Below are 27,478 nucleotides of genomic sequence, written 5' to 3' on the forward strand. Positions count from 1 at the left end.
CAATGAATAGATACAAATCAGAGGAGAGGTTATATCAAATACATAATACAATAAATGTACAAAACAACGAAAGGGATGTATACTGTCAAAGTCATGTAAATATTATATTGGGCTGTTATGTCAATGTTATGTTAATGTTATGAAATGTCAACAGGCCTGAACAGATTAGATATGGCAAAGTTATTTCCCATGGTAGGGAGGGGATTCTAGGACAAGAGGGCACGACTTCGGGATTGAAGGACGTCTATTTAGAACTGAGATGCAGAGAAATTACTTTAGTCAGAGTATGGTAAATCTATGGAATTTGTTGCCATGAGCAACTGAGAAGGCCAAGTCATTGGGTGTATTTACGGCAGAGATAGGTTCTTGATTAGCCAGGGCATCAAAGGGTATGGAATGAAAGCAGGGGAGTGGGGATGACTGGATGAAGTGGATCAGTCTTTGATGGAATGGTGGACCAGACCCAATGGGTTAAATGGCTTACTACTGCTCCTGAATCTTATGGTCTTACCAAGGCAGTGAGAAGTACAGACAGAGTCAATGGAATCATAAAGAAGAATGTTCTATTCACTTTAATTCATTTTGGCTCGCACATTTAATCATTTACCTATCCTTTCTGTTATAAGTAACTGGAAATATGCAATCTGTGTGGAAAACAATCATTCCACAGTCAAAGTCACTTAGATTATATTTCTTCCTTATTCTGATGTTTGGTATAAATAACAACTGAACATCCTGACTATGTCTGCATGGTTTTTTTTTGGTATTCAGTTGCTGCCAAGTGATCGGCTGATTAGATAACTGCAAGTTCAAGTTCAAGTTTAATTATTGAGAAATGCATGAGTACATTCTGGATCATTGGGACCTCTTCTGGGGCAGGCGTGACCTGTTCAAGAAGGACGGGTTACACTTGAATCCTGGGGGGACCAATATCCTAGCGGGGAGGTTTGCTAGGGCTGCAGGGCAGACTTTAAACTAGTAAGATGGGGGGGGGGGGGGGGCGGGAATCAATTTGAGGAAACTATGGGAGAGGAGGTTAGTTCACCAGTAGAGCAAGTAAGTAGACAGTGTGTGAGGGAGGAAAGGCAGGTGATGGAGAAGGGATGCACTCAGCCCGAAGATGTAGGGGAGAAGAAAGAAAAGGATAATAAATTTGAATGCACTGTTAGGGATGAAAAGAGAGGAGGAGGTGGAGAGTATCTTAAATGTATCTATTTTAATGCTAGGAGCATTGTAAGAAAGGTGGATGAGCTTAAAGCGTGGATTGGTACCTGGAATTATGATGTTGTAGCTATTAGTGAAACATGGTTGCAGGAAGGGTGTGATTGGCAACTAAATATTCCTGGATTTAGTTGCTTCAGGTGTGATAGAGCAGGAGGGGCCAGAGGAGGAGGTGTTGCATTGCTTGTCCGAGAAAATCTTATGGCGGTGCTTTGGAAGGATAGATTAGAGAGCTCCTCTAGGGAGACTATTTGGGTGGAATTGAGGAATTGGAAAGGTGTAGTAACACTGATAGGAGTGTATTATAGGTCTAATGGGGAGCATGAGTTGGAAGAGCAAATGTGTAAGGAGATAGCAGATATTTGTAGTAAACACAAGGTGGTTATTGTGGGAGATTTTAATTTTCCACACGTAGACTGGGAAGCTCATTCTGTAAAAGGGCTGGATGGTTTAGAGTTTGTGAAATGTGTGCAGGATAATTTTTTGCAACAATACATAGAAGTACCGACTAGAGATGGGGCAGTGTTGGATCTCCTGTTAGGGAATGCGATAGGTCAGCTGACAGATGTATGTGTTGGGGAGCACTTCGGGTCCAGTGATCACAATAGCATTAGCTTCAATATAATTATGGAGAAGGACAGGACAGGACCTAGAGTTGAGATTTTTGATTGGAGAAAGTTTAACTTTGAGGAGATGCGAAGGGATTTAGAGAGAGTAGATTGGATCAAGTTGTTTTATGGGAAGGATGTAATAGAGAAATGGAGGTCATTTAAGGGTGAAATTATGAGGGTACAGAATCTTTATGTTACTGTTAGGTTGAAAGGAAAGGTAAAAGGTTTGAAAGCACCATGGTTTTCAAGGGATATTAGAAATTTGGTTCAGAAAAAGAGGGATGTCTACAATAGATATAGGCATCATGGAGTAAAGGAATTGCTCGAGGAATATAAAGAATGTAAAAGGAATCTTAAGAAAGAGATTAGAAAAGCTAAAAGAAGATACGAGGTTGGTTTGGCAAATAAGGTGAAAGTAAATCCGAAAGGTTTCTACAGTTATATTAAAAGCAAGAGGATAGTGAGGGATAAAATTGGCCCCTTAGAGAATCAGAGTGGTCAACTATGTGTGGAGCAGAGAGAGATGGGAGAGATTTTGAACGATTTCTTCTCTTTGGTATTCACTAAGGAGAAGGATATTGAATTGTGTAAGGTGTGGGAAACAAGTAAGGAAGTTATGGAACCTATGACAATTAAAGAGGTGGATGTACTGGTGATTTTAAGAAATTTAAAAGTGGATAAATCTCCGGGTCCTGACAGGTCCTCATGATCCCCTTGTAATCTGACAGAGCTTAAGCAGTTTTGTAAAGAAGAATGGGAAAAAATTGCAGTCTCTGGATGAGCAAAGCTGATAGAGACCTATCCACATAGAGTCAAGGCTGTAATTGCTGCCAAAGGTGCATCAACTACGTAAATACTCGGGGTGAGTAATTATGCAATCGTTGATTTTGTGTTTATTAATTGTAATTAATTTAGACCAGTTTGTAGTAATTTGTTTTCACTTTGACATGAAAGAGTCTTTTTTGTTGATCAGTGTCAAAAAAAAGCCAAATTAAATCCACTGTGATTCAATGTTGTAAAACAATAAAACATCATAACTTCTAAGAAGGGGTGAATATTTTTATACACACTGTACATATATAGTATGCCACCAAATATTACCCTGAGATTCATTTTCTCACAGGCATTTACAGTAGAACAAAGCAATACAATACAGTCAATGAAAAACTACATGGAAGCAAGACAGACAACTAATGTGTAAAAGAGGATAAATTGTGCAAATACGAAAATAATGATTATGATAAACACCTGGCTCAGAGTTGGAGATCCTTTCCCAGAAAGAGAAGGGTTCCTTGTGGCAATGCAAGATCAAGTGGTTAACAAAAATACTTTATAAAAGACGAACAAATTCAAGACAATAAATGTAGAAAATGCCAAGAGAAACCAGAAATAATTAAACATATTACAGGATCCTGTAACAGTTTAACTGAATCTCATTACTTACTGAGGCACAATCAAGTGTCAAGTATCATTCACCAAAATCGTGCTTTAAAGTACAAACTCATAAAAGAAACCATACCTTGCTATAAGTACAAGCCTGATCCAGTTTTAGAATCAGAGTCTCATGAATTGTATTATGACTGATCCATTATTACAGATAGGACAATCCATAATATCTGTCCATATATAATGCATTAAGGAGTCGGAGCTGTAAGTGGATGGACTCTGGATCATTCGGGAGGCTAAGGCAGATATACTGTATTAAGGTCATATAGAGACGTAGTTACACCCAAGATGTAGGACACAGAAAACTGGGTGGCAGTCAGGTAGGGGAAAGGGAATAAATAGCCAGTACAGTGTATCCCTGTGGCCATTCCACTCAACAACAGTATCCTTTGGATACTTTTGGGGGGGGGGGGGGAAATCACCTAGGAGAAGAAAGTCACAGTGGTCAGGTCTCTGGCCCTGAGTCTGACCCTGTGATTCAGGAGGGAAGTGGGGGAGAAGAAGCATGCTGTGATGATAGTGGATTTATTTGTTAGAACAGAAAGGAGGTTCTGTGAATGAGAATGAGATTCCTAGATGGTCTGTTGCCTCCTGAGTGTCATGGTCCAGGATACATCAGATTGAGTCTTCAACATCTCAGCAAACTTTAGGGGGAGTATGAGCAGCCAGAGGCTGTGGCCCATGTAGGTACCAATGAGATGGGTAGAAAGGGTGACACTGCAAAAGGATTTCAGAGAGATATGTGCTAAGTTAAAGGGCAGGACTTTCAGTGTTGTGATCTCTGGATTGCTACCCATGCCACATGCTAGTGAAGCTAAAAATAGGAAGATTATAAAGCTTAATATGTGGCTAATGATTTGGTGTAGGACGTAGGGTGTCAGAATTTTGGATCACTGGGCTCTCCTCCAGGGAAGGTGGGACTTGTACAGAAGGGATGGTTTGCACCTGAACTGAATGAGGCTAATAACCTAGCAGGAAGGTTTGCTGGAACTGCACTGGGGGTTTTAAATGAGAGTTGCAGGGGGATGGGAACCAGTGTGCCAGAACAGAGAGTGGAGAGGTTGTGAAGCCAGATGTTGTTAGACCTCAAACAAAGTCAGGAATCAAAAGGTTGAGCATGGTGCGACTACTGTCCTGAGCTATGTATATTGCAATGCAAGAGGTATCTTAGGAAAGACAGATGAGCTCAGGGCATGGGTCAACACCTAGAATTATGATATTGTAGCCATTAGTGAGACCTGGTTGCAGGAGGGACAGGACTAGCAGCTCAATATTCTGGGGTTCCATTGTTCGGGGGTGGATGGTGTTTCTTGTCAGGGAAAATATCATGGCAGCGTTCTATCAGGACAGACTGGAGAACTTGACTAGTGAGGCAATAAGTGTAGAATTGAGAAATAAGAAAGATATGACTAAATTGAGGCTATGTTCTAGGCCATGGGATTTAGAGGAACCAACTTGTAGAAAAATCACAGACTGCTGCAAAAAAGCAGAAGGTTGTAAGTGATTTTTTTTAACTTCCTACACATTGACTGGGACTCCTTATTGTAAAGGGACTAGATGGGATAGAGTTTGTTAAAAGTGTTCAGGAATGTTTCCTTAATCAATTCATAGAGGTCCCAATGAGAGAGTGTGCGATACTTGATCTGCTACTTGGGAATGAGACAGGGCAGGTGACAGAAGTTTGTGTAGGGGTAGTGATCTGAATGCCATTAGTTTCAAAATGAGTATTGAAACGAATAGGTTTGGTCTGTGGATTGAGATTCTAAATTGAAGAAAGGCCAATTTTGATGGTATCAGAAATGATCTGGCAAATGGGACATGCTGTTTTCTGGTGTGGTGTACTTGGCAATTAGGAGACCAACAAAAGTGAAATTTTGAAAATACAAAGCTTGTCAGAAGGAAAGGCAAAGATAGTAGGTTTAGGAAACCTTGGTTTTGAAGAGATATTGAGGCCCTGGTTGAGGGGTAAAAAAGGAGGATCATAGCAAGTGTAGACAGGTAGGAACAAATAAGGCACTTGAGGAGTATAAGAAATGCAAGAAATCAGGAGGGCTAAAAGAAGGCATGAGGTTGGTTCTATAGAAGATCAGAATGGTAATCAGAAAGGCAATCTTTGCGTGGAGCCAAAAGAAATGGGGAGATCTTAAATGATTTTTTTTGCATCTGTATTTATTCATGACACAGACACGAAGTCTATAGAAATGAGGCAAAGCAACAGCGAGTTCATGAACCCTCTAAAGACTACAGAAGAGGAGATGTTTTCTGGCTTGAGGTAAATTAAGGTGGATAAATTCCCAGGGCATAACAAGGTGTTCCCTCAGATCCTGTGGGAGGCAAGTGCAGAAATTGCAGGGGTCCTAGCAGAGATATTTAAATCATCCTTAATAACAGGTGAGGTACCAGAGGATTGGAGGATAGCTAATGCTGTTCCATTGTTTAAGAAAGGCTTTAAATAGAAACCAGGAAACTATAGGCTAGTGAGCCTGACACCAATAGTGGGAAAGTTATTGGAAGATATTCTAAAGGACAGGATATTTAAGTATTTGGTTACACTTGGAATGATTAAGGATAGTCAGCATGTTTTCATCCATGGTAGGTCTAACCAGTCCTATATAGTTATTTTGAGGAAGATACTAAGAAAGTTGATGAAGAAAGGCAGTGGATGTTGTCTACATGGACTTTAGCAAGGCATTTGACAAGAACACAACTGGGAGGTTGGTCAGAAGAGTTCAGACGCTTGGCATTCAAGTTGAGATAGCAAATTGGACTAGACATTGGGCTTTGTGGGAGAAGCCAGAGAGTGTAGTAGATGGTTGCCTTTCTGACTGGAGGCTTGTAACAAGTGGAGTGCCACAGCGACTGGTGTAGGGTCTGTTCTTGCTTGTCATTTATATCAATGATAATGTGATTAACTGGATCAACAAATTTGCAGATGTCACCAAGTCTGATGGTGTAGCGGACAGTGAGGATGAATATGAGAGCTTGCAGTGGGATCTGGATCAGCTGGAAAAATGGGCTGAAATAGGCAGACGGAATTTGATGTGGACAAGTGTGAGTTTGTACTTCAGTAGGGTCAACCAGGTTATTACTTACACAATGAATGGTAGAGCACTGAGGAGTGTTGTAGAACAAGGGGATCTGGGAATACAGGTCTATAATTCATTGGAAGAATCGGCACAGCTAGATGGGGTCAAAAAGAAAGCTTTTGGCACATTAGCCTTCTTAAATCAAAGTACTGAATACAGGAGATGGGATGTTATGTTGAAGTTATATCGACATTGGTGAGGCCTAACTTGGAGTTTTATGTGCAGTTTTGGTCACCTACCTACAGGAAAGATGTTAATAAGGTTGAAAGAGTACAGAGGAAATTTACAAGGATATTGCCAGGACTGGAAGACCTGCATTATAAGGAAAGGACTTTATTCCTTGGAACATAGAAGGCTGAGGGGTATAGATAGGTTAAATGCAAGTGGGCTTTTTCCAATGCAAGTGGGGTTGTGTGGGATTACAACTAGAGGCATGGGTTAAGAGGGAAAGGTAAAATGTTTAAAGGGAATAGAAGTGCCATGGGAGTATGGAAAGAGTTGCCAGAGCAAGTGGTGTGTGCAAGCTTGATTAGGTATATAGATGGTAAGGGTATGGATGGCTATGGTCCCAGTGCAGGTCGATGGGAGCATGCAGTTTAAATGATTCAGAGCACACTAGTTGGGCTGAAAGGCCTGTTTCTGTGCTGTAATTTTGTATGACTTTATGAAAGACATATGAATAAGGAGGGGATGGAGGGATATAGACCATGTCCAGGCAGATATGCTGTTTAAGTTAAAGATGGATGATTAAAGATGAAAAGATTAAACATTAGCTTTGATACATGGCTATCAAAACCTTTAGTGAAATATGTTATTTGCAGCAACACTGCATGAGGATGTGCTGGGGGCTACACACATTCTGGTGCCAACATAGCATGCCCACAACTTGACAACCCTAGCTCGTACATTTTTGGAATGTGAAGAGAATCGGAGCAGCTGGAGGAAACCCACACAGTCATGGGGAGAATGAAAAACTTCTCACAGACACCCGCAAGAACTGAACCCCAATCTTTTAATTCAGTGGCACTGTAAAGCTTTATGCTACCATGCTGCCCTATTAGCGCCTTGTTTGGCACCAAGATTGTGTGGTCTAGCCCTGTAACAATTAAGACCCCTTCCTGAAGGGGCATGTGTTATCTTTCCTTATTGTTACAATATTACAGAGAGGAAACTCATTCTGCCATTCCAAGAAACAAACTTTTGTACATTTCCTAGACTTTTAAATTTAATTGCAGGAGCTCTTTTATATGTACAGTATTTTTAAGTGGCTGTTTGTAACCTTGGGGACAGCCTGTATACACCTAACATTACGTAACTACAAATGTCACAGTTCTTGTTTGATCATGAAAAACAAGTCAAAGCAGAACAGCAGAAGGATCTTCGACCTGAAACATTGACTATTTCCCTGTTCACAAATGTCAATCTCACCTGAGGATTTTTTCCATTTTTCATCATGTTATTGCTGACCTCAGGAAGTTCTTCACGTGCATTGATCAATGTGTGCAGTGTATTTTTTGTATTTTTTTTTTGAGCTATGAGTAATGAAAGATATGCCCTGGACTCCTTTGAAAAAGATGTGGTGCAGATTGGAGCCACATGGCCTAATTCTACTCCTATGTCTTATAGTCTAAATTAAGCGTAGCTGAAGTAAGTCAGAATAGCCTTCTTCCTCTTACTCTGTGCAATGTACAACTAGCTGAACCTGAAAGGCAACATCTTTCCTGTCATAGGAGGCCATAGCAATGTTTTGGCTTCTGAGTCTGGTGACATTGACAGAAATTTATTGTTTACCTAGTTTGTCAAGAAAGCTGGTGTCTACTCTGCGATGAAATCAAACTAACTGTGAAACAAAATGGTAGGCAACCCTGAAATAATAGTCAGCAATTTAGAGTGAGCTCTTCTGGGCACAGTACTAAAAATTCTCAAACAAGAGAAAATCTGCATATGTTGGAAATCCAAGCAATCCACACAAAATGCTGGAGATACTGGAGGAACTCAGCAGGCCAGGCAGCATCTATGGAAAAGAGTACAGTCAACGTTTCGGCCTGAAATACAGTACTGAAAGTTTACTGTAAAGTATTGGCACCTTGCTTTTTTTTTCAGTGGTCAGTGGGAGGGTGTGGTTACTGTTTTGTCCCATTGCATAGTTACCTTCAGATAGGTATGGTGATAGAGACAGCTACATTACAAGCTTTTAAGAGACATTTGGATAGGCACATGGATATAAGGAAGATTAGGAGCTTTTTATTTGCTTTTTAGCTGGTTCAGCACAACATTGTGGGCTGAATGACAGCGTCTGTGGAAAAGAATAAAGAGTTGATGTTTCAGACCAAGACCCTCCTTCAAGACTGCATTTGTGTGTCTTCATGTGGATTTCCTGATTCTGCAGAATCTCTTGTGTTTATGATTTCAGGACTGAGTCTGTGAGAGGGGAGCTGGTGGGTACAAAGAGGAGGCAGGGGTGTGACAGAAGCACACTGTTCCTTTTAAGCTGCACAGGTACGTGGCCGTGAAGTAATTGAAATGCTCCCACGAACATAATGTTTGTTGCCGCGCAGCAGGAATTGGACATAGCTAGAAAAAGTTTACAAAATATGAAAGATTTTCTTTATTGTACTGTATTTCATTATACCCTTCAATTCACAAGTAAAATCAGAAGGGCGTGATTTTGCAATTTTCATTCTAAATATTCATAGTAGCTGTATTAAAAACCAAAACGTTTAAAATACTGTGTAGTTTTTAGGCCCTATAAAGAACGATAAAAAAAATCTCCTGCTCGGAGGAATGCTTGGTCCCGGCAGCTGTGAAAAGGAAGTTAGAAGGAACATTGGACAGGAGCCCAAAGTGATGAGGAGAGGTAAAGGCTTACAGATGGATTGAACCAGGAAAGCAAGATTGAGGCAGGTGCTTGTTAGATTGTGGCAAAAAAAAACAGAGGCAGATTAGCAAGGTGGGAGGTGGAGAGGGTGAAGGTGGATTCAGCTGCTGGAGAGTGATAAGCAGGAACACAAAGTTTACCTGAGCTGGAATCTGATATGAAGGTAATATAAGTAATTATGGGTGGGGTGAATGTCCGATAGAACCAAAAACTTTTAGTCAGTTTAAATACATCTTGAATGTCATATGTTCACCCTCCTTGTGTGTGCTTTAATAGGCTATTGACTAGGCACGTACCAGAAGAGTCTGATCGTCTCCAGATTTACGGCAGGTTATTGATCTGGCCTGCTGATTTTTGTTGCCATTCTAGCCCAACTAAACCAAAGCTATTTAAAGCAGCCAACAAAGGTATTTCTAGGGAATTCCATGTATGCTGAAAGGTATCTTGCCTTTTTTAAAAGGGGATCATTTGGGGTGGTGCAATTCAAGGATTATGAAAGATACTGAGAAGGATATTGGGGACCAATAACAAGGTTTGGGTATGTATTGAGAATATGGTAGCATAGTTCTTTAAAGTGCTAGTGATCAGCGATAATGGTTCAATTCCTGCCACTGTCTATAAGGATTTTATACATTCTTTCCATGTCAATTTGAATTCCTCCGGGTGCTCTGATTTCCTCCCACAATATCAAAAGACATGCAGTCAGGGATAGTAAGTTGTACATGCTATGCTGGCACTGGAAGCACAGCAACACTTGTGGGCTGCCCCAACACATATTTGGGTGTTGATGCAGAACAATTCACTTCACTTTATGTCTGAATGTTTCAATGTACATGTGACAAAGTTAAAGAACTCAAACTACATATTCATGAGGGAACATTTTCACACAAGAAGTTGCAGAGTTGCAATATAAACAGATTCAAGAGATAAAAGAATACGTTTACAGAAAGAAAATACAAAAACATAAGACCAATAGACCCTTCGGAAAGGCATAAATATTTTGAGGTATCACCTTCGTCCTTTTTCAGACCGTTACGTTTTCCACCTATCATCTCCCAGCTCTCACTCCCCCCCACCCCCCCAACCTACCATCTGGTTTCACCAATCACCTTCTAGCTTGTACTCCTTCCCCTCCACCATTTTCTTATTCTGCCTTCTTCCCCCTTTCTCTCCATTCCTGATGAAGGGTCTTGGCCCAAAATGTCGAATGTTTACTTGTCTCTATCAGCCTGATCAGCTGAGTTCCTCCAGCAAGTTCCTGTGTGTGTGGCTCTGGATTTACAGCATCTGCAGAATCTCGTGTGCTTATGATTTGAGCTAATGATCTGTCTCTGCTCTGTTTGTATAAGTGTCCAGGCTGATTACTGACTTCCAGAATGAAGATGGAATCTGCAAACATAAGACACTTGAAAACCAGAAGTGCACTTTGCATATTGTGTGTGGGATGTTGCGAGTCTCAAGGCTGCCAGTAAGTAAGTCAGCTGTTGGCTCAATAACATACAAGCAGAAAGGCAGGTGAAGCAGTGAATTCGCGGAAGTACTGTGGTGTGCACATGGGAGCATGCACAAGAAGTGAAATGTGAGCAGTACTGGATGAGTGTTAAATGCAAATATTACAAACATATGCATATTATACTATGTCCATATTTCAGGCAAGGTTGTGGGGTGCATTGTGATTTATAGATTCAATGCTACACAGTTCTGTGAAATGATCTGGGACTCATCTCTGGATGATCAGGAATTACGAGTGATAAGGCAGTGGACTTAAGACTAAAGTTAAGCTTTGTTTATTTTGGTCTTAACACCATTTAAAGATTATTTAAAATATTTCCTTGTGTGTTGTTTTACATTGGCTCTATTGTGTTATTTATGTATTTTCTATGAATGTCCGCAAGAAAATGAATCTCAGGGTAGTATATGGTGTAAAATGATAATAAATTTACTTTGAACTTTGAAGACCATCCATGGTCTTACTCAGGGACCAAGAAACAGAATTAAACAGATGACATTTTGACACTCCTGACTGCTGTTGGCATGTTCTACTTTTGATTTCTACCACCTGCGATACATTAATTTCACAGGTCCTGATGAACAACATCTGCTGTGATTTAGCATTTTCTTATATTCTAGTTATATGCAGAACCAAAGTTTTAATCAAATTTTCAACTGGAGTCAGGGATGACAGTGGCACAGATCTGCAAAGTGTGGATCAGCATGGTGGCATATTGTAACACTTTACAGCACCAGCAATCTCCAAGCAATTCCTGCTGCTGTTTGCAAGGAGTTTGTACGTTCCCCCATGATCAATTGGGCTTCCTCTAGGTGCTCTGGTTTCGTCCCACATTCCAGTGACTTATGGGTAAAGTTTAGTAAGTTATAGGCATGCTGTGTTGGCACTAGAAGTGTGACAACAGTTGTGGGCTGTCCCCAGCAGAATTCTTGAATTATGTTAGTCATTGATGCAAATGATGCATTCATCTGTACGCTTCGACGTTTTGATGTACATGTGACAAATAGAGCTAATCTTCTCTCTGAACTGTTATATAATAGGCTCATTCTGTCTGTACTAGTTCTTTGTAGAACAGTCCTAAAAGGCCCAGGCGCTTGTCTTTTTATCTTAATAGTCAACAAATCATTCTCCCTCGAATGCCCATCCATTTTCCCTATGAAAGGCGTAACTAATTCTTTTTACCATACCTTAAAGGAAAGAGGCCTAGATCATAGCCATTCCGCAATTTTTCCTTGCGGCTTCCTTGCACCTTGTGAAAGTTAGTCATCCAGCATGCAAGCAGGCCACTCAGCTCACTGAGACCATGTCAGCCATCAAACGCCTTGTTACGATCATTCCATTTTACTCTCCTCACCTTCTCATCATGTCCCTCCCCAGCCCCCATTGCAGATTCCTCCACTCACTTGCACTCCTTGATTCCTCCTTTATATCAGACTCTTGGTTCTCTGGCATTTCTGGAAAGCTTTCATATAATAACGGAACAATATTTCTTCTTTTCTGTCCATTGGAAATTTAATCCCATTAATCCAACTCTTGTTCCTTTTGTGCTCAGTTCTAAATTAGATTTGTCATCACAGACTTGTATGACATGACATTTATTGCTTTATGGCAGCAGTGCAGTGCAAAGGTGTAAAGATTACTGTAACTTACAAAATAAATGTACTGTAATAAGATGATTAGTGATGTAGTGTTCATGGATTCATGGACCATTCAGAAGTCTGTTGGCAGGGTGTTAGAAGCTGTTCCTAAGTCACTGAGTATGGATCTTCAGCCTCCTGCACTCACTCCTTGATAAGTATTAATGAGAAAGAGATTGTATCCTGGATAGTTAAGGTTCCTGGTGATGGATGCCATCTTCTTGAGGCATCATCCCTTGAATAAATTATTCTCAATCATCAAGCTTGCAGCTTTTCCTGGTAATTTTATGTGATCCTTCTTGCATTTTTATTTGCTCCAGAATTGAATGTTTTGCTGCTGCAGTTCTAGAGTTTGTTCGTTACCCGTTCACAATTACGCCTTTCGCTGAAGATCCCAAGCTGTCAAACTCTTGCACCCACATCCTTAACTTGGATTCATGGCCCAGGATCTGGGTTGAAATACTTCACCTTCCATCCCAGTGAAAAATTATGTTATGATCACTCTTCCCCGATGGACGCACTAAAACACAATACTTAACTAGAACAAAAATAGGAGATGTTAGGCCGGGTCCCCAGTCTGGGATCTACTGATCCCTCGGTCCATGGCATCAAAAAGGTTTGGAACCCCTGTGTTGGAGTAATTTAGTCAGTCAAGCAGTATGTGTGAAAAGAGAAACTGGCCAATGTTTTGTGTTCTTGACTCTTCCTCAGAACTGGGGGAAGAGTGAAGAGCAGGAAAGTGTAAAACAAAAGACTGTATAGAGATGGGTTGAGGTCAGGGGTTATAATGGCATGAGTACTGACCTTTGGGGAGCCACTTTATAGAACAGAAATGCAGTTGTAAAAGTGAGATTAGGTCAGCACCTTATCAAAATCATGATGCAAAATGAAGATCACTGAAGGTGAATAGTCTGACAGAATTTGATGGACATCCCATCAGATAGGAAAAGAGGCCCTCTTCCATGTAGGCAGAATTGGAATGGGTGTTGTACTGACTTCAACAATCATGGAAAACCAGTAAAACTGCAGATGCTGAGATCTGAAGACAAAATGTAAAATAGTGTAAGAACTCAGGCAGCCAAATCCTGTCTTTGGAAAAGGAGACCTGCCCTTGCTTTGGTTTAGGGATGCTCCATCAGACCTGGCTGAAGCATCAGGAGACGGTGTGGGTATGGTTAAAGTTTTCAAAGCATAGTTGGGGGAGGGAGTGAGGTGTAAATTGAACAATGGGATGGAGACAAATTCACATGAACTCTGCACAATACTCAGTGTAGGGTAGTTTCTTCATCGTTTGGCTTCACAACGTATTGGTCCAAAACAGAAACGTGTGCACATTCCTGCACAATTCATCCTGCACAGACTTACTACTAGTTTATTCAAGTGTTCAAAATCATTCCTTAATCAACATGTTACCCTTGTTACACGAATCTCTCATTTCTGGTTTGAAACTGAGTCTGGCATCCTGCCTGAAGACAGTTAGTCAACGCCTGACAACGCTTTTGACAACATCTTCTCAACTCCTTGGTGATATTTAGCCCCCTCAGGCCGAGTGGAAGGGGACCTATTAAGTGGAGTCATTAACCTTGTGTCAGTCTGTGATACTCTTGTCTCTATGTAGAGTTTTAGTCCTTTCCAGGACCAAGACAGATCATTTGGACTGGTGTTTGTCCTACTTTCAGCCAAAATGTTTCCGGTTCAGACTTCAGTGGTGCCCAACAGGCTCTCTCAGATGGACGTTAGAGATCCCGTAGTACCTTTGGCAAAGAGCAGGAATTCATGACTTCTATGTTGAATCTTGTCTGTTGCAGCAGTTGCTGCAAAATGCAGTGGAACAGACTGAGATGCCTCAGTGAGTGCCTGTCCTTTCTTTCCTTCCTGCCCTGTTAATGGGTACATTAGAGACCTGTCAGATGATGAAGCTTAAGCAGTGGTAGGTCCTCAGGCAATGCAGTGCAGAGGACCTCCCAGACCTTTTCTTTGGAAAGCAGTCTGCAGCAAAACTTGTCATTGATTTTAGCAAAAGTAAATCAGTAAATTTAGTGCAACTAATTAAAAACTATGCATTTTTAAGAAAATGGAAACAAAAGAAGCATATTAAGCCACATAGAAATAATTAAGATCATTAAGATAAAATAACCCAATGATCATTGGCATGGAATAGTGATTCAGCAGAACAGTGTCAAGGGCAAAGTGATAAAGGCAATTGTACAATACTTTTATGGGCTGCATGCTAAGAGTCAGCTTTTTGTCAGGAAGGGTGGGTGGAATCCAGATTAGAATAGAGAGGAACTGTTGAATCAGTGAGTGAGGGACTCTGCAACACGAGAAAGCCAAAGGAACACACACAAAATGCTGGAGAAACTCAGCAGGTCAGGTAGCATCTATGGAAAACAGTAAACAGTCAGCTTTTCGAACCGAGACCTTTCATCAGTCCTGAATCTCCAGTAAGCGCTGGTAATTTAATCTGTATGAAAAGTCTTGGCCCAAAACCTTGACTGTTTACTCTTTTCCATAGATGCTGCCTGGCATGCTGAGTTCCTCCAGCATCTTGTGTGTGTTGTTGAGAGTCTCTGTAACCTTTGCTTATCATGGTACAGATATAGTGGTGGTGGTGTTATGTTATGTGTGAATATAAGCTTGAAACACACTGCAGAAGCTAAACAATTTAAATTGTTAGATAAGTAAATGTGGAACGGAGTAATTAGTGGATGTGTGAAAATGTCTGTAAAAATATGCTGCTGCTTTCCGCTGTCAGGAACTGATATATAAAATGGAAATGCTGTTGAACCTTTCTACCTTGACTCTAAACCATAGCTTATCTGCCTCACTAATGAGCAGAGAAGACAAGCAGTTCTGAGTAATAAAGATTAGGAAATAAATGCCAACACAAGAGATTCTGCAGATGCTAGAAATCTTGAGCAACACGCGCAAAATGCTGAAGGATTTCAGCAAGTCAGGCAGCATCTATTTTTTTAGCATGTCGCACCAGACAGTCAGCCGTTCTTGTCTGACGCGTAGTGTCAGGATTGGTCTCCTTTCGGATTAACCAGGTCATGATATGAACATTCCTGACGTGACCCTTGTTTTTACGAGGCCGAGTGATTAGCTCGACACTCAACCTGTCACGGATGGGAAGCGTGCTCGGGGGTGGCCTGACTTGGATTCGAACTTGGGAGCCTTTGCTCTGGAGTCCGGCGCTGATGCTGTTGCACCACCAGCTGGCCAGGCAGCATCTATGAAGGGGAATAAACAGTTGACATTTTGGACCAAAACCTTTCACTAGATGTATCCCTCCAAAGGAAATAAATATTAAAATTTTAAATGATTCCTATGACTCAATGGATTTGGGAACCTATATTTCTACTGATTTCTCAATGGTTATCTCTTCACTATGTGCCCCACTTTCTTTGGAATTATTATTACTCTGAGGATGCTTACGCTTCAAGTTCAAGTTGATTGCTGTTCAGCTGTATACATGCATACTGCCAAACAAAATAAACAAAATAACGTTCTTCTGGACCAAGGGGACAACACAGTACATATAACTCACAATACATAAAGTGATATTATAATAACTAAATGAATAAATAAATACATATATTCCAGAATATTGACATTCAGGGTATTTGTTTAACATTTCCACACTCCCAGTTATGATTTTCCAACTTCCAACGTCACCTTTTAGGTCACCCACTGAAGTTAGTAATTGGGTTATTGTCACAGGTACTGAGGTACAGTGAAAAGCTTTCAAAGGTCCAATTTAATGTCAGAGAAAGGTATACAATATACAGCCTGAAATGCTTTTTCTTCACAGCCATCCACAAAAACAGAGTGCCCCAAAGAATGAACAACAGTTAAATGTTAGAACCTCAAAGTACCTCCCAGCTCCCCTCCCTCCCACAGCAAGCAACCTCCCCCCCACCAGCAAAAAAAAGCATCGGCACCCGCCACTGAGCACTCAAGCGTGAGCAAAGCAACAGCAAAAACACAGACTTGTAGTTACCCCAAAGGCTTCGCATTTCACCTGGTATTCGACATGCTGTAGGTTTCTCTTTCTTCCTAATAATGGAGAAAGAGATATCTCCATTTCCTCAGCGAGCAGGGAGACATGACAAACAGCTCACTGGTTTACGATGTTAAAAGTCCGTTACATCATTTTTTTTAGCTCTGCCCCCAAAGATAAGTCTCTAGGCACACAGCTGCAGATGTTCCGACTCCCCCAACGACACACGGTTCTACTGACACCAACCCTTTATCCGCCCGTCTCCAGAGCCCCGAGATCCTTCCGAATCCAAGCCAGACTCTTAGACCAAGACCTTGGCGTGCTGAACAATGACCGGTTGAAAAACCCTGAGATTGGGATCCATTCCCACAAAGAACCAAAGTCAGCATGTAACTCCAGGTCAAGGTCTTCAAAAGAACCCTGAAAGGGAAAAATAAAGATGGTAAAGATGGTAATAGAGCTGTTTCTATTAACGGCAAGCAAAGAAGTTGCCGTGTAGCGCCATCATTACTCTGCTCCACCCCCAGAGATGGGAGATTTCTTGTGAATACCTTCCAAATAGATCATTTCACAGCATCAGTGCATCAAGGGAAAACAATTACAGAGAGCAGAATATAGTGGTACAATTACAGACAGACAGACATACTTTATTGATCCCGAGGGAAATTGGGTTTCGTTACAGTCGCACCAACCAAGAACAGTGTAGAAATATAGCAATATAAAACCATAAATAATTAAATAATAATAAGTAAATTATGCCAAATAGAAATAAGTCCAGGACCAGCTTATTGGCTCAGGGTGTCTGACACTCCGAGGGAGGAGTTGTAAAGTTTGATGGCCATAGGCAAGAATGACTCCCTATGACGCTCAGTGTTGCATCTCAGTGGAATGAGTCTCTGGCTGATTGTACTCATGTGCCTAACCAGTACATTATGGAGTGGATGGGAGACATTGTCCAAGATGGCATGCAACTTGGACAGCATCCTCTTTTCAGACACCACAGTCCGAGAGACCAGAGAAAGTGCAATGCAGGCGGACAGACAGGTGCAAAGCCACAATGAGGTAGATTGTGAGGTCATCGTACAAGAGGCCCATTCCATAATCTTATAACAATGGGATAGAAGTTCATCAGAGTGCAGACATTTGATGCAGATGTTGTTGTAATGCTCCCTACAAGCACAATTTTCCTTCAGTAGCAGTATGTCACCTCAGTGCCATCCCTATCTCTACTCATTGGTTCAGTTAATTAAATATTATATATTTAATCTCTTGGCATATAGAAAGGTATTACTGATTGTTCTGCCTGACATTGTGGGCATATTATATTGGCACTGGAATGAGTGGCGACATTTGCAGGCTGCCCTGAGCACACCCTTAGGTGTGTTGGTTGTTAATGCAAAATGACACATTTCACTGTATGTTTTGATGTACATGTGTTAAATAAACTTAATCTTGAATCTTAATTGGCTTAAATTGAGTTTAGAAAGATTAATTACTTTTCTATAAATGCATACCCTCGTTGTGTTTATATGGCCCATATTAATTTATTTTCTCTTGCATCATCTATGGACTAGTGCTTGTCCTCTCTTGTCCCTCAACATGTGTTAAAGTGGGATTCAATTGGCACATTCAGCTGGGCTGACAATCCCATAATACAATTCAAATGAAGGCATGTGTCTGACTCCTTGTTCAAATGTTCATAGTTGAAAGTAAATGTATTATCAAAGTATATATGAGTCACTATATACTGTAAAACCTTGAGATTCATTTTTCTGTGAGCATTCACAGTAAATGCAAAGAAACTAAATATAATAATAATAATAATAATAATAGTAATTAATAAGCAATAAATATCAAGAACATTAGATGAAGAGTCCTTGAAAGTGAGTCCGTAGGTTGTGGGAACAGTTCAGGGTTGGGATGAGTGAAGTTATCCCTTCTGGTTCAAGAACCTGATGCTCATTGGTTCTTGATTGGTTCTAGGAAAACAGATTATTATCTGAATGGTGGCCAATTAAGAAAAGGGGAGGTGCAACGAGCCCTGTGTGTCATTGTACACCAGTCATTGAAGGTGGGCATGCAGGTACAGCAGGCGGTGAAATAGGCAAATGGTATGTTGGGATTCATAGCAAAAGGATTTGAGTACAGGAGCAAGGAGGTTCTGCTGCAGTTGTACAAGGCCTTGGTGAGACCACACCTAGAGTATTGTGTGCAGTTTTGGTCCCCTAATCTGAGGAAAGACATTCTTGCCATAGAGGGAGTACAAAGAAGGTTCACCAGATTGATTCCTGGGATGGTAGAACTTCCATATGAAGAAAGACTGGATCGACTAGGCTTATACTCACTAGAATTTAGAAGATTGAGGGGGGATCTTATTGAAACGTATAAAATTCTAAAGGGATTGGACAGGCTAGATGCAGGAAGATTGTTTCCGATTTTGGGGAAGTCCAGAATGAGGGGTCACAGTTTAAGGATAAAGGGGAAGCCTTTTAGGACTGAGATGAGGAAAAATTTCTTCACACAGAGAGTGGTGAATATGTGGAATTCTCTGCCACAGGAAACAGTTGAGGCCGGTTCATTGGCTATATTTAAGAGGAAGTTAGATATGGCCCTTGTGGCTAAAGGGATCAGGGGGTATGGAGAGAAAGCAGGTACAGGGTTCTGAGTTGGATGATCAGCCATGATCATACTGAATGGCGGTGTAGGCTCGAAGGGCCGAATGGCCTACTCCTGCACCTATTTTCTATGTTTCTATGTTGATGTTTTGGCAGTGTGGGTCCTCAAACTCCAGTTCCTCCTTCCGGATGGCAGGAGTAAGAATTGAGCATGACCTGGATGGTGGGGGTTCTTGATGTTTAATGATGTTTTCCTGTGACAGTGCTCCAGGTAAATGTGCTCACTGGTGGGGAGGAGTTGGGAAGAAAGCTCAGAAACAGGACCTCAAGGGTAGTAATCTTGGGATTGCTGCCTGTGCCACACAACAGTGAGGATAGGAATAGAATGACGTGGCAGATAAATATGTGGTTGAAGAATTGGAGCAGAGGACAAGGATTCCGTTTTCTGGATAATTGGGACCTCTTCTGGGGCAGGTGTGACCTGTACAAAAGGGACAGGTTGCACTTGAATTCAAGGGGAACTAATATTCTTGTGGGCAGGTTTACTAGAACTGTTGGCAGTGGTTTAACCTAATGTGGTGGGGGCATGGGAACCAGTATGATATAGCTAAGGATGAGCTGGCTGGTTCATGAGTAGATGGTGGATATAAAATGAATGTAAGGAAGACAAGCCAATGATTGGATACAAACGCAGACAGAGCAAAGAGTTAAGTTGTACCACAAAGGCAAAATTTAAAAGGGTGAAGAATGCAGGACTGAAGGTGCTGTATTTAAATACGCGTAACATTTGGAATAAGATGAATGAACTCGAGGTGCAACCAGAAATTGGTCAGTATGACTTGGTGGCCATCACTGATTTGTGGCCATAATTGGGAGCTTAACATCAAAGGATATACTTTTTATTGAAAGGACAGGCAAGAAGGCAGACAGTGGTGTGGCTTTGTTGGTGAGAGATGGAATTACTTCTTTAGAAAGAGATGACATAGGGTCAGAGAATGTTGAACCTCTGTGGGTAGAGTTAAGAAACTGCAAGGGTAAAAAAAAACATATGAACATATATATCATGTATAGGAAACATATATAGACCCCCAAATAGTAGCCACGATGTGGGGTTGAGATTGCAAAGGAAACTGGAAAAGGCATTTAATAAGGGTAATGTCACAATTGAAATGAAGACTTCAATATGCAAGAGGATTGGGAAAATCGAGTAGGTGTTGGATTGCAAGAGAGAAAATTTGTTGAGTACCTGCAGGATGGCTTTTTGGAGCAGCTTGTACTTGAGCCTTCACGGGGAAAGGATTTCTTGGATTGGGTGTTGTGTAATAACACAGATCTTACTAGGCAGCTTAATGTAAAGGAACCCTTCGGAGGCAATGATCATAATATGATTGAATTCACACTGCAATTTGAGAGAGAAAGGTATAATTCAGATATATATCAGTATCACAACAACATACACAAAATACTGGAGGAACTCAGCAGGTCAGGCAGAAGTAATGGAAAAGAGTAGAATCGACATTTTGGGCTGAAACCCTTCCAGCATCTGCGGATTTTCTCTTGCTTTCATCAGTATTGCAATGTAATAAAGAGAATTACAGAGGCATGAGAGGAGTTTTCTGAGGTGGATTGGAGGAGCATACTGGTACAATAAACATAATTTCGGCTTCAACTCTGATAATATCTCTCCAAAGTCCCCTGGAACTGACAATGATAAGCAGATGACATGAAGTGCTTCTCTCCCAACTCATTTGTGACTTCTTGAAACATGCTCGATACCCACACTTATGATGAAAATTCAACAATATTCAACAATACCTCATCCGTAACTTTATATGTGATCTTTCAGTGATGAAGCTTCTACAACTTTAGTGAACAACTCATGAACATCTACTGTTAGGTGAGGGTCCAACGTAATTGACATGAACTCCACTGAGCAGTACTGCAGATGCTGGAGATCTTGAGGAACACACAAATGTACTGGAGGTCAGGCAGTATCTATGGAGGGGAATAAGCAATAAATGCTGTAGGCCAAAACCTTTAATCAGAACTGGAAGGGAAGGGGCAGAAGCCAAAATAAGAAAGTGGGGGGAGGCATGAGTATAAGCTGCCAGGTGATAGGAGAGACCAGTTGAGGGAGAAGTGGGTGGATGGGTGGGTGAAGAGGGCCCCTTACTTTTCTCACTTTGTCCGTTCCCCATTCTGGTTAATTTCTTGCCTTCCTCTTCTCCTCCCTCTGGTTCCCCTTCTCCTTCCCTTTCTCCCATGGTTACTGTCCTCTCCTATCAGAAACCTTCTTCTTCAGCCCCTTACCTTTTCCACCTATCACCCCCCCACCCCCAGCTTTCCATATCATAACCCCTCCCCCACCCACCCACTTTCTCCTACTCACCTGGTCTCAAATATTATCTGAAAGTTTGAACTCTACCTCTCCTTTTGCTCTCTTCCTTTCTAGGCCTGATGAAGGGTCTGAAACAACTGGAAAAAAATGTTCATGTTCTAAAACAACCCAAGGATGCATCAACAGTAATTAATCCAATAACCGTATCAGTGGTGGAGAATGGATTTCATTCTCAGTACTGTAGTCATCAAATGACTTAGAGGGGTATTCTTTATACCTACCAACACCCATGACTATGTCACCACAGTGTCCTTAATGATAATAACATTCATATGTTACTCAACAGAGAGATGTTTCTGGGTGGTGCAGCTCAATGAGCTGGAAGGGCCTATTGTAGGCTGCATTTCAATGTATACAGATTTTTTAAAGTTTCAGATGGTATGGCCCCCACGGATCATCAAGAATGTCTGGGATATTCTGGAGAGACAAACACAAGTGAAGCAGCTGTAGAACTGTGACAAGTTCTCCAAGATGCTTGGAACAACCTGCTAGCTGATTTTCTTATAAAACTGCATGGCAGCATACCTAAGAGAACTGATGCTGTTTTAAAGGCAAAGGGCAGTCACTCAAAAATTGATTTGATTTAGTTGTTTACTGCTCTTTATCGTATTTTTTGATATCTAGAAACTTTTCATTTCATTATTTTTGAAAGCATCATCACTTTATAGTATCTTTCCTTATGCCTGTAACTTTTGCACAGTACCTTACATAGATAATAAGTAATGCAAAAATAGTGAGGTAGTGTTCATGGGTTGGGTTCATTGTCTGTTCAGAAATCAGATGGCGGAGGGGAGGAAGTTGCTCCTGAGTCATTGAGTGTGTGCCTTCAGGCTCCTGTACCTCCTTCCTGATGGTAGTAATGAGAAGTCCTGGGTATTGCAGGTCCTTAATAATGTATGCTGCCTTTTTGAAACATCACATTTTGAAGATGTCATAGATCGTGGGGAGGCTAGTGCACATGATCTTTTGTCAGGACAGAATATTGTATAGGACTGCTTGATTTAACATTCCCGATTCTTGCCACTCTTCATGACTTGTGAGAGCAATGGTGGCATAGACCACTGAAAACAAATCTATCCTGTGAAATCTCATTTTCATTTACCAAAGAAGTATCAATGCCATTACCTTTACAAACTGCATAAACTCTGACTTATCTCTAAGTTTGTAAGTTTGAAACTAAGTTCTGTTCACAATACTTTCTTGAATTAATTCACATAGTAAATGGTGCTCCAAACCATTATGCTAACCACTATGCTACTGTGCCGTATGTTTTGCCTTGTTACAGGGAAAAGGCAGGAGAATGGTGTTGAAAGGCTTAATAAAACAGCCATGATGGAATCACAGAGCAAACTCGATGGGTCGAATGACCTAATTTTGCTGCTGTGTTTTATGTCTTATGGTCTTATAATAGGGATAAAATATGCAGTAATTTGAGACGTGGGTTAGAGGTTATAGTGGATTGCTGGTCGATGGATCTGGGCTGGCAGGGTAAGTGGTTTTCTATTTGCTTTCATGGTTCCATGATTGTGTGATGATTTCCAGAAGAGTGGTGAGCAATATGAAGTCAGTATAGGATTGGATTTTATCGTCAGAAGCACACCAGTAATTTTTACTGTGGGCCTTAGTACAAATACATGTCAATCTGCCGTGAGGTTCTGTTAACATAAATGTCAGGATGTTTTGACACGGCCTTCTGTATCAGATATGGAATTATGCTGGCTGACTCAAACTGAACTTGTCTAGAAATGCTGAAAGTTATTTGGTATTCCCCTAGATTTTCCTGGAAGTGCTGGAAAAACTTATTTTTTATAATGCTGAAAATTTATGAGGCATTGCAAAACAAAGACTTCTGAAAATCTTGGAAATTTAAAGGGAAATGAAAGATGATTAAATATTCTAAACCAGCAAAACATTTAAGGATATTGCCAATTTTAAAAAAATTTAAAGTAGTATGCTCTGGTAAAGTATTTTAAAAGAGACTTAAAGATGAGCCTTGCTTGCCGCATGTACGTTGTACAATGAAGAGTGTCCTTTGCATCAAATCAAATCAACGAGGGTTATGCTGGGGGCAGGCTGCGAGTGTCATCATACTTCCGGCACCAACATAGCATACCCACAACTCGCCAACGCTAGCCCGTATCTCTCTGGAACATGAGAGGAAACAGGAGCACCCGAGGGAAACCCACATAGTCACAGGGAGAATGTGCAAACTCCTTATAAACTGTGTCAGGAATTGAACCCTGATCTTACAGTTGGTACTGTAAAGCTTTTCACTAACTGCTATGCTATCATGCCACCCAAATCAATAAAGTAAAATCCTGATTGAACAAAAATAGCTGGAAGTGCTTGAGTTCAGCTGTGGAGAGGGAAACACTTAACACTTGAACTTTTCAGCCCTTCATCAGGATTTAGAGTGATGATTTCAAAGCAGTATGATTTTCTGATGAAAGTTTATCTGCCTGTTAGCTCTGTTTCCCAATCTATGGATGCTGCCTGACCGACTGACAACTTCCAGCAATTTATCCAATATTAACCCAAATACCCTGAAGTGTAATTCTCAGAACCAGGATTGGATTTATTATCATTGACTTAATGATGTGGTTTGTTGTTGTCCCAGCCCCTCTTTAGGGACAGCATCTATGGGCAAATCCTATGCCACCAGGGTTAAGAACAGCTACCTCCCTTCAACTATTCAGTCCTTGAATCTGCCAGCATAATCCTTAACACTATCTTTGTATTGCAACACCATGACCACTTTGTCCTATTCGTGTTCTGTCTTGTATAATTTTGTATACTTTGTTTAATGTGTGCTTTTCTTGCGAATGTTGTGTGTCAGATGCTATTTTGGTGGTTCACTGTACCTATGGAAAGATGTTCTTGTGCATTTAAGAACTCAGCATTGATCTTGACAGTCATGAGACTCTTTTTTTCTGCCTGTGTGGGCATCATGTGAGGAGGCATACATGTCCAGCTGCACTCCTCTGCTGTCACAACTTATTTACAGATTGTGTATGGGGATGTATGATTCGAAGGTACTCATTGCTGGATACTAGGAAGTGTACACATTTGCTTAGAAGTTTTGAGTTCACAGCAACCACAAATAAGCTCCAAAGCAGATTTTGCTTATTGACAGGCTCCTCTCACCTGGCAATTTTATCAACACAAAGTCAGGATTTCATCCTGTGCAAGCCAATAAATTCTGTATTGCTTCCAAAGTCAACTACTATTTAAATAAATGACCACAATATGGCATTGATGCAGAATTAGTGTATGTAGCATGCGGTAAGATTTTACTGTTAATGTACTGGCTTTTCTGTAATGTTCCACTGCTGGTTTCTCTGTAGCAGCAATGTTTGGGTTACGACTAGAGATAATAGGGCATGCTAGCCAATGAACGGGATGTTGTTCTTCCTCATGTGTCTGGGAGCCGGGAATTTGCGGTCTTTTGCTGGGGAGAGATGAAGAGAGAAGACACAAATGGAGAGAGTTGGTAGACCTTGGCTGGAGTGGACTTGGAGCAAGGGTCCGCAGGTTGGCGACAATCGGAGGAGGTCGATGGTGGACGAACAGCCTTATCAGTGATCACCAATGTTGCGCATTAGACTGTTTCATGAGAATGGGCCCTTTTCCATTTTTTGTTTTCTTTACTAACCTTATAGTCAAATTAAGAATTATAAAGCTCAATCATTTAATTGCGTATTGTGTACTGTTTGTTATTTCGTGGTACTGATTTGTAACAGGGAACACATCGTGCAGCATCCGCTCAAACGAGATTTCTTACATTCGGCCGGGCCAGGGAGGGGCTATCATCCTCTATATTAAGCTGCTGGCCGAAGCGAGAGTTACATGTATATTGGTTGGATCCTTTATTTTCTCAGTGGTAACTATTAGCCATGATGCACTTCATATATCTGCAATGGAATTCTTTTCTTGATTCAAAGCATTTGTGACCTTAAACACTTTAAGGGGAACATGAGAGGGAACACCTTCTGTCAGAGGGTGGTGTGAGTGTGAAGTGAGCTGCCAGCGCAAGTGGGCTCAGTCTCAAAATTTTGGATAAATTCATGGATGGGAAAGGTATGAAGAGTTATGGTCCAGGTCCAGGTTCATCATGGACTAGATGGGTTGAAGGGCCTGTTTCTGTGCTGTAGTACTCTATGACTATTGAATTTCTTAGACTGCTTTATGGAGAACAGTGCCAACTACTCCAATCTATACACAAAATTTCAGCGATTTTTTTTTCCAAAGCCTTCACTTTTCTAAAATAATGCGTTTTATATATACTTATAACTGTGAGACTAAGCACAGCTCCAATGCCATACGTAAGTTTGCTGATGACACCACTGTTGTGGGCCAAATCAAAGGTGGTGATGAATCAGCATTAAGGAGGGAGATTAAAATGTTGGTTGAATGGTGCCGCAACACCCTCTCACTCAATATCAGCAAAGCCAAAGAACTAATTATTGACCTATGAAGGAGGAAACTGGAGATCCATAAGCCAGTCCTCATTGGGAGTATCAGAGGTGTTGAAAATCAGCATCTTTTAAATTTCCTGGTGTTATCATTTCAGAGGATCTATCCCAGGTCCAACACTTAAGTATTATTATAAAGAAAGCACAGAAGTGCTTCTACTTGCTTAGAAGTTTGTGAAAACTCAGTATGCCATCTAAAACATTGACAAACTTCTATAGAAGCCCAGTGGAGAGTACACTGTCTGGGTTGCAACACAGCCTGGTATGGAAACACCAATGCCCTTGGATGTTAAAACCTACAATAAGTAGTGGATGCAGCCCAGTCCACCATGGGTAAACCCCTCCCCACCATTGAAAACTTCTTTAAGGAGCACTGTCGCAGGAAAGCAGCATTCATCATCGAGGATCCCCACCATTCAGGCCAAGATCTCTTCTTGCTGCTGCAATCAGGAAGGAGGCACAGGAGACTCAAGACCCACCAGGTTCAGGAACAGATGTTACCCCTCAATCATCAGGCTCTTGAGCCAGGATATCTTCATTCAATCTCACTCACCCCAACCCTGAACTGTTCCCACAACCAATGGACTCAGTTTCAAGGACTCTTCATTTCACATTCTCAATATTCATTACTTATTTATTGTTATTATTATCATTTTTTATATTTGCAGTTTGCTGTCTTTTTGCACATTGGTTGTTTGTTTCTCTTGCTGTGTGTGGTGATTCTGTTGCATTGCTTTGTAATTACTGTGAATGCCACCAAGAAAATGGATCTCAGGGTTGTATATGGTGACACACATGTACTTTGATAATAAATTTACTTTAATCTTTTTGAACTTTGAACTGTTTATACCATTCAGCTCAGAATTGTGTATGATTGTTGTAATTTTATTGTCTCATAATGAAATACCATCAATGAGTTCACATTTAAACTACTTTATTCTTATATTCTCACATAACAATCATCAACCCAGAGAGGTACTGGCTAATATGAGGGAGCATAAATTATAAAGTTATTGAGGAAAGTGTAGGGGGGATATTGGAGCTAAGTTCATTAAATGAAGAGTAGCAGGTGCATGGAACACCCTGCCGGGGGTGATCATAGAGGCATGTACATTAGAAGCAATTAAGAGACTCATAGATAAACACACGGATGTAGGGTTAGGTGGAAGGGAAGGGTTGGATTGATCTTAGAGTAGGCTGAAGGATCGGCACAACTCTTTGGGCTGAAGAGCCTGTGCTGTGTTGTAATGCTCGATCTTCAGTGTTCTAATACAGATGAGATGCTGTTCATAAACTGCAAAATGCTTCAGAGGCGTGCTGAAATTCTCTCTGAATCTAAGCATGTTCCTTACAGAAGGGAAGTCTTAAACACAAGAGGTTCTGCAGATTCTGGAAATCCAGAGCAAGACACATAAAATGCTGGAGCAACTCTGCACATCAGGCAGCATCTATGTAGAGGAATAAACAGACAATGTTTCAGGAAGAGACTCTTTGCCAGAACAATCTATCCTCTCATAAGCTGGAAGTTTGTAGTTTGTAGGTACAGTATATCCTCAATGTAATATTTTTCTCAATATAATGTTTGTGTGTAGTCTTTCATT

The 27,478-nt window shown here is 41.0% G+C and overlaps 1 protein-coding gene across 1 annotated transcript in view; it reads left to right on the forward strand.

Annotated features, from left to right (window-relative positions):
* The first annotated feature begins 2,680 nt into the window (after window positions 1-2,680).
* The window catches only part of LOC132403630 (uncharacterized), a 108,556-nt gene continuing 83,758 nt past the window's right edge, over window positions 2,681-27,478 (forward strand). The window contains exons 1-3 of the mRNA XM_059987108.1: window positions 2,681-2,694; window positions 8,778-8,863; window positions 10,592-10,714. Of these exons, the coding sequence (XP_059843091.1) occupies window positions 10,687-10,714 (28 nt within the window). The 5' untranslated portion in view covers window positions 2,681-2,694; window positions 8,778-8,863; window positions 10,592-10,686. The remainder of the gene's footprint in view (window positions 2,695-8,777; window positions 8,864-10,591; window positions 10,715-27,478) is intronic.

This window comes from Hypanus sabinus, chromosome 13 (genome assembly GCF_030144855.1).
Source record: "Hypanus sabinus isolate sHypSab1 chromosome 13, sHypSab1.hap1, whole genome shotgun sequence".
Taxonomy (NCBI): domain Eukaryota; kingdom Metazoa; phylum Chordata; class Chondrichthyes; order Myliobatiformes; family Dasyatidae; genus Hypanus; species Hypanus sabinus.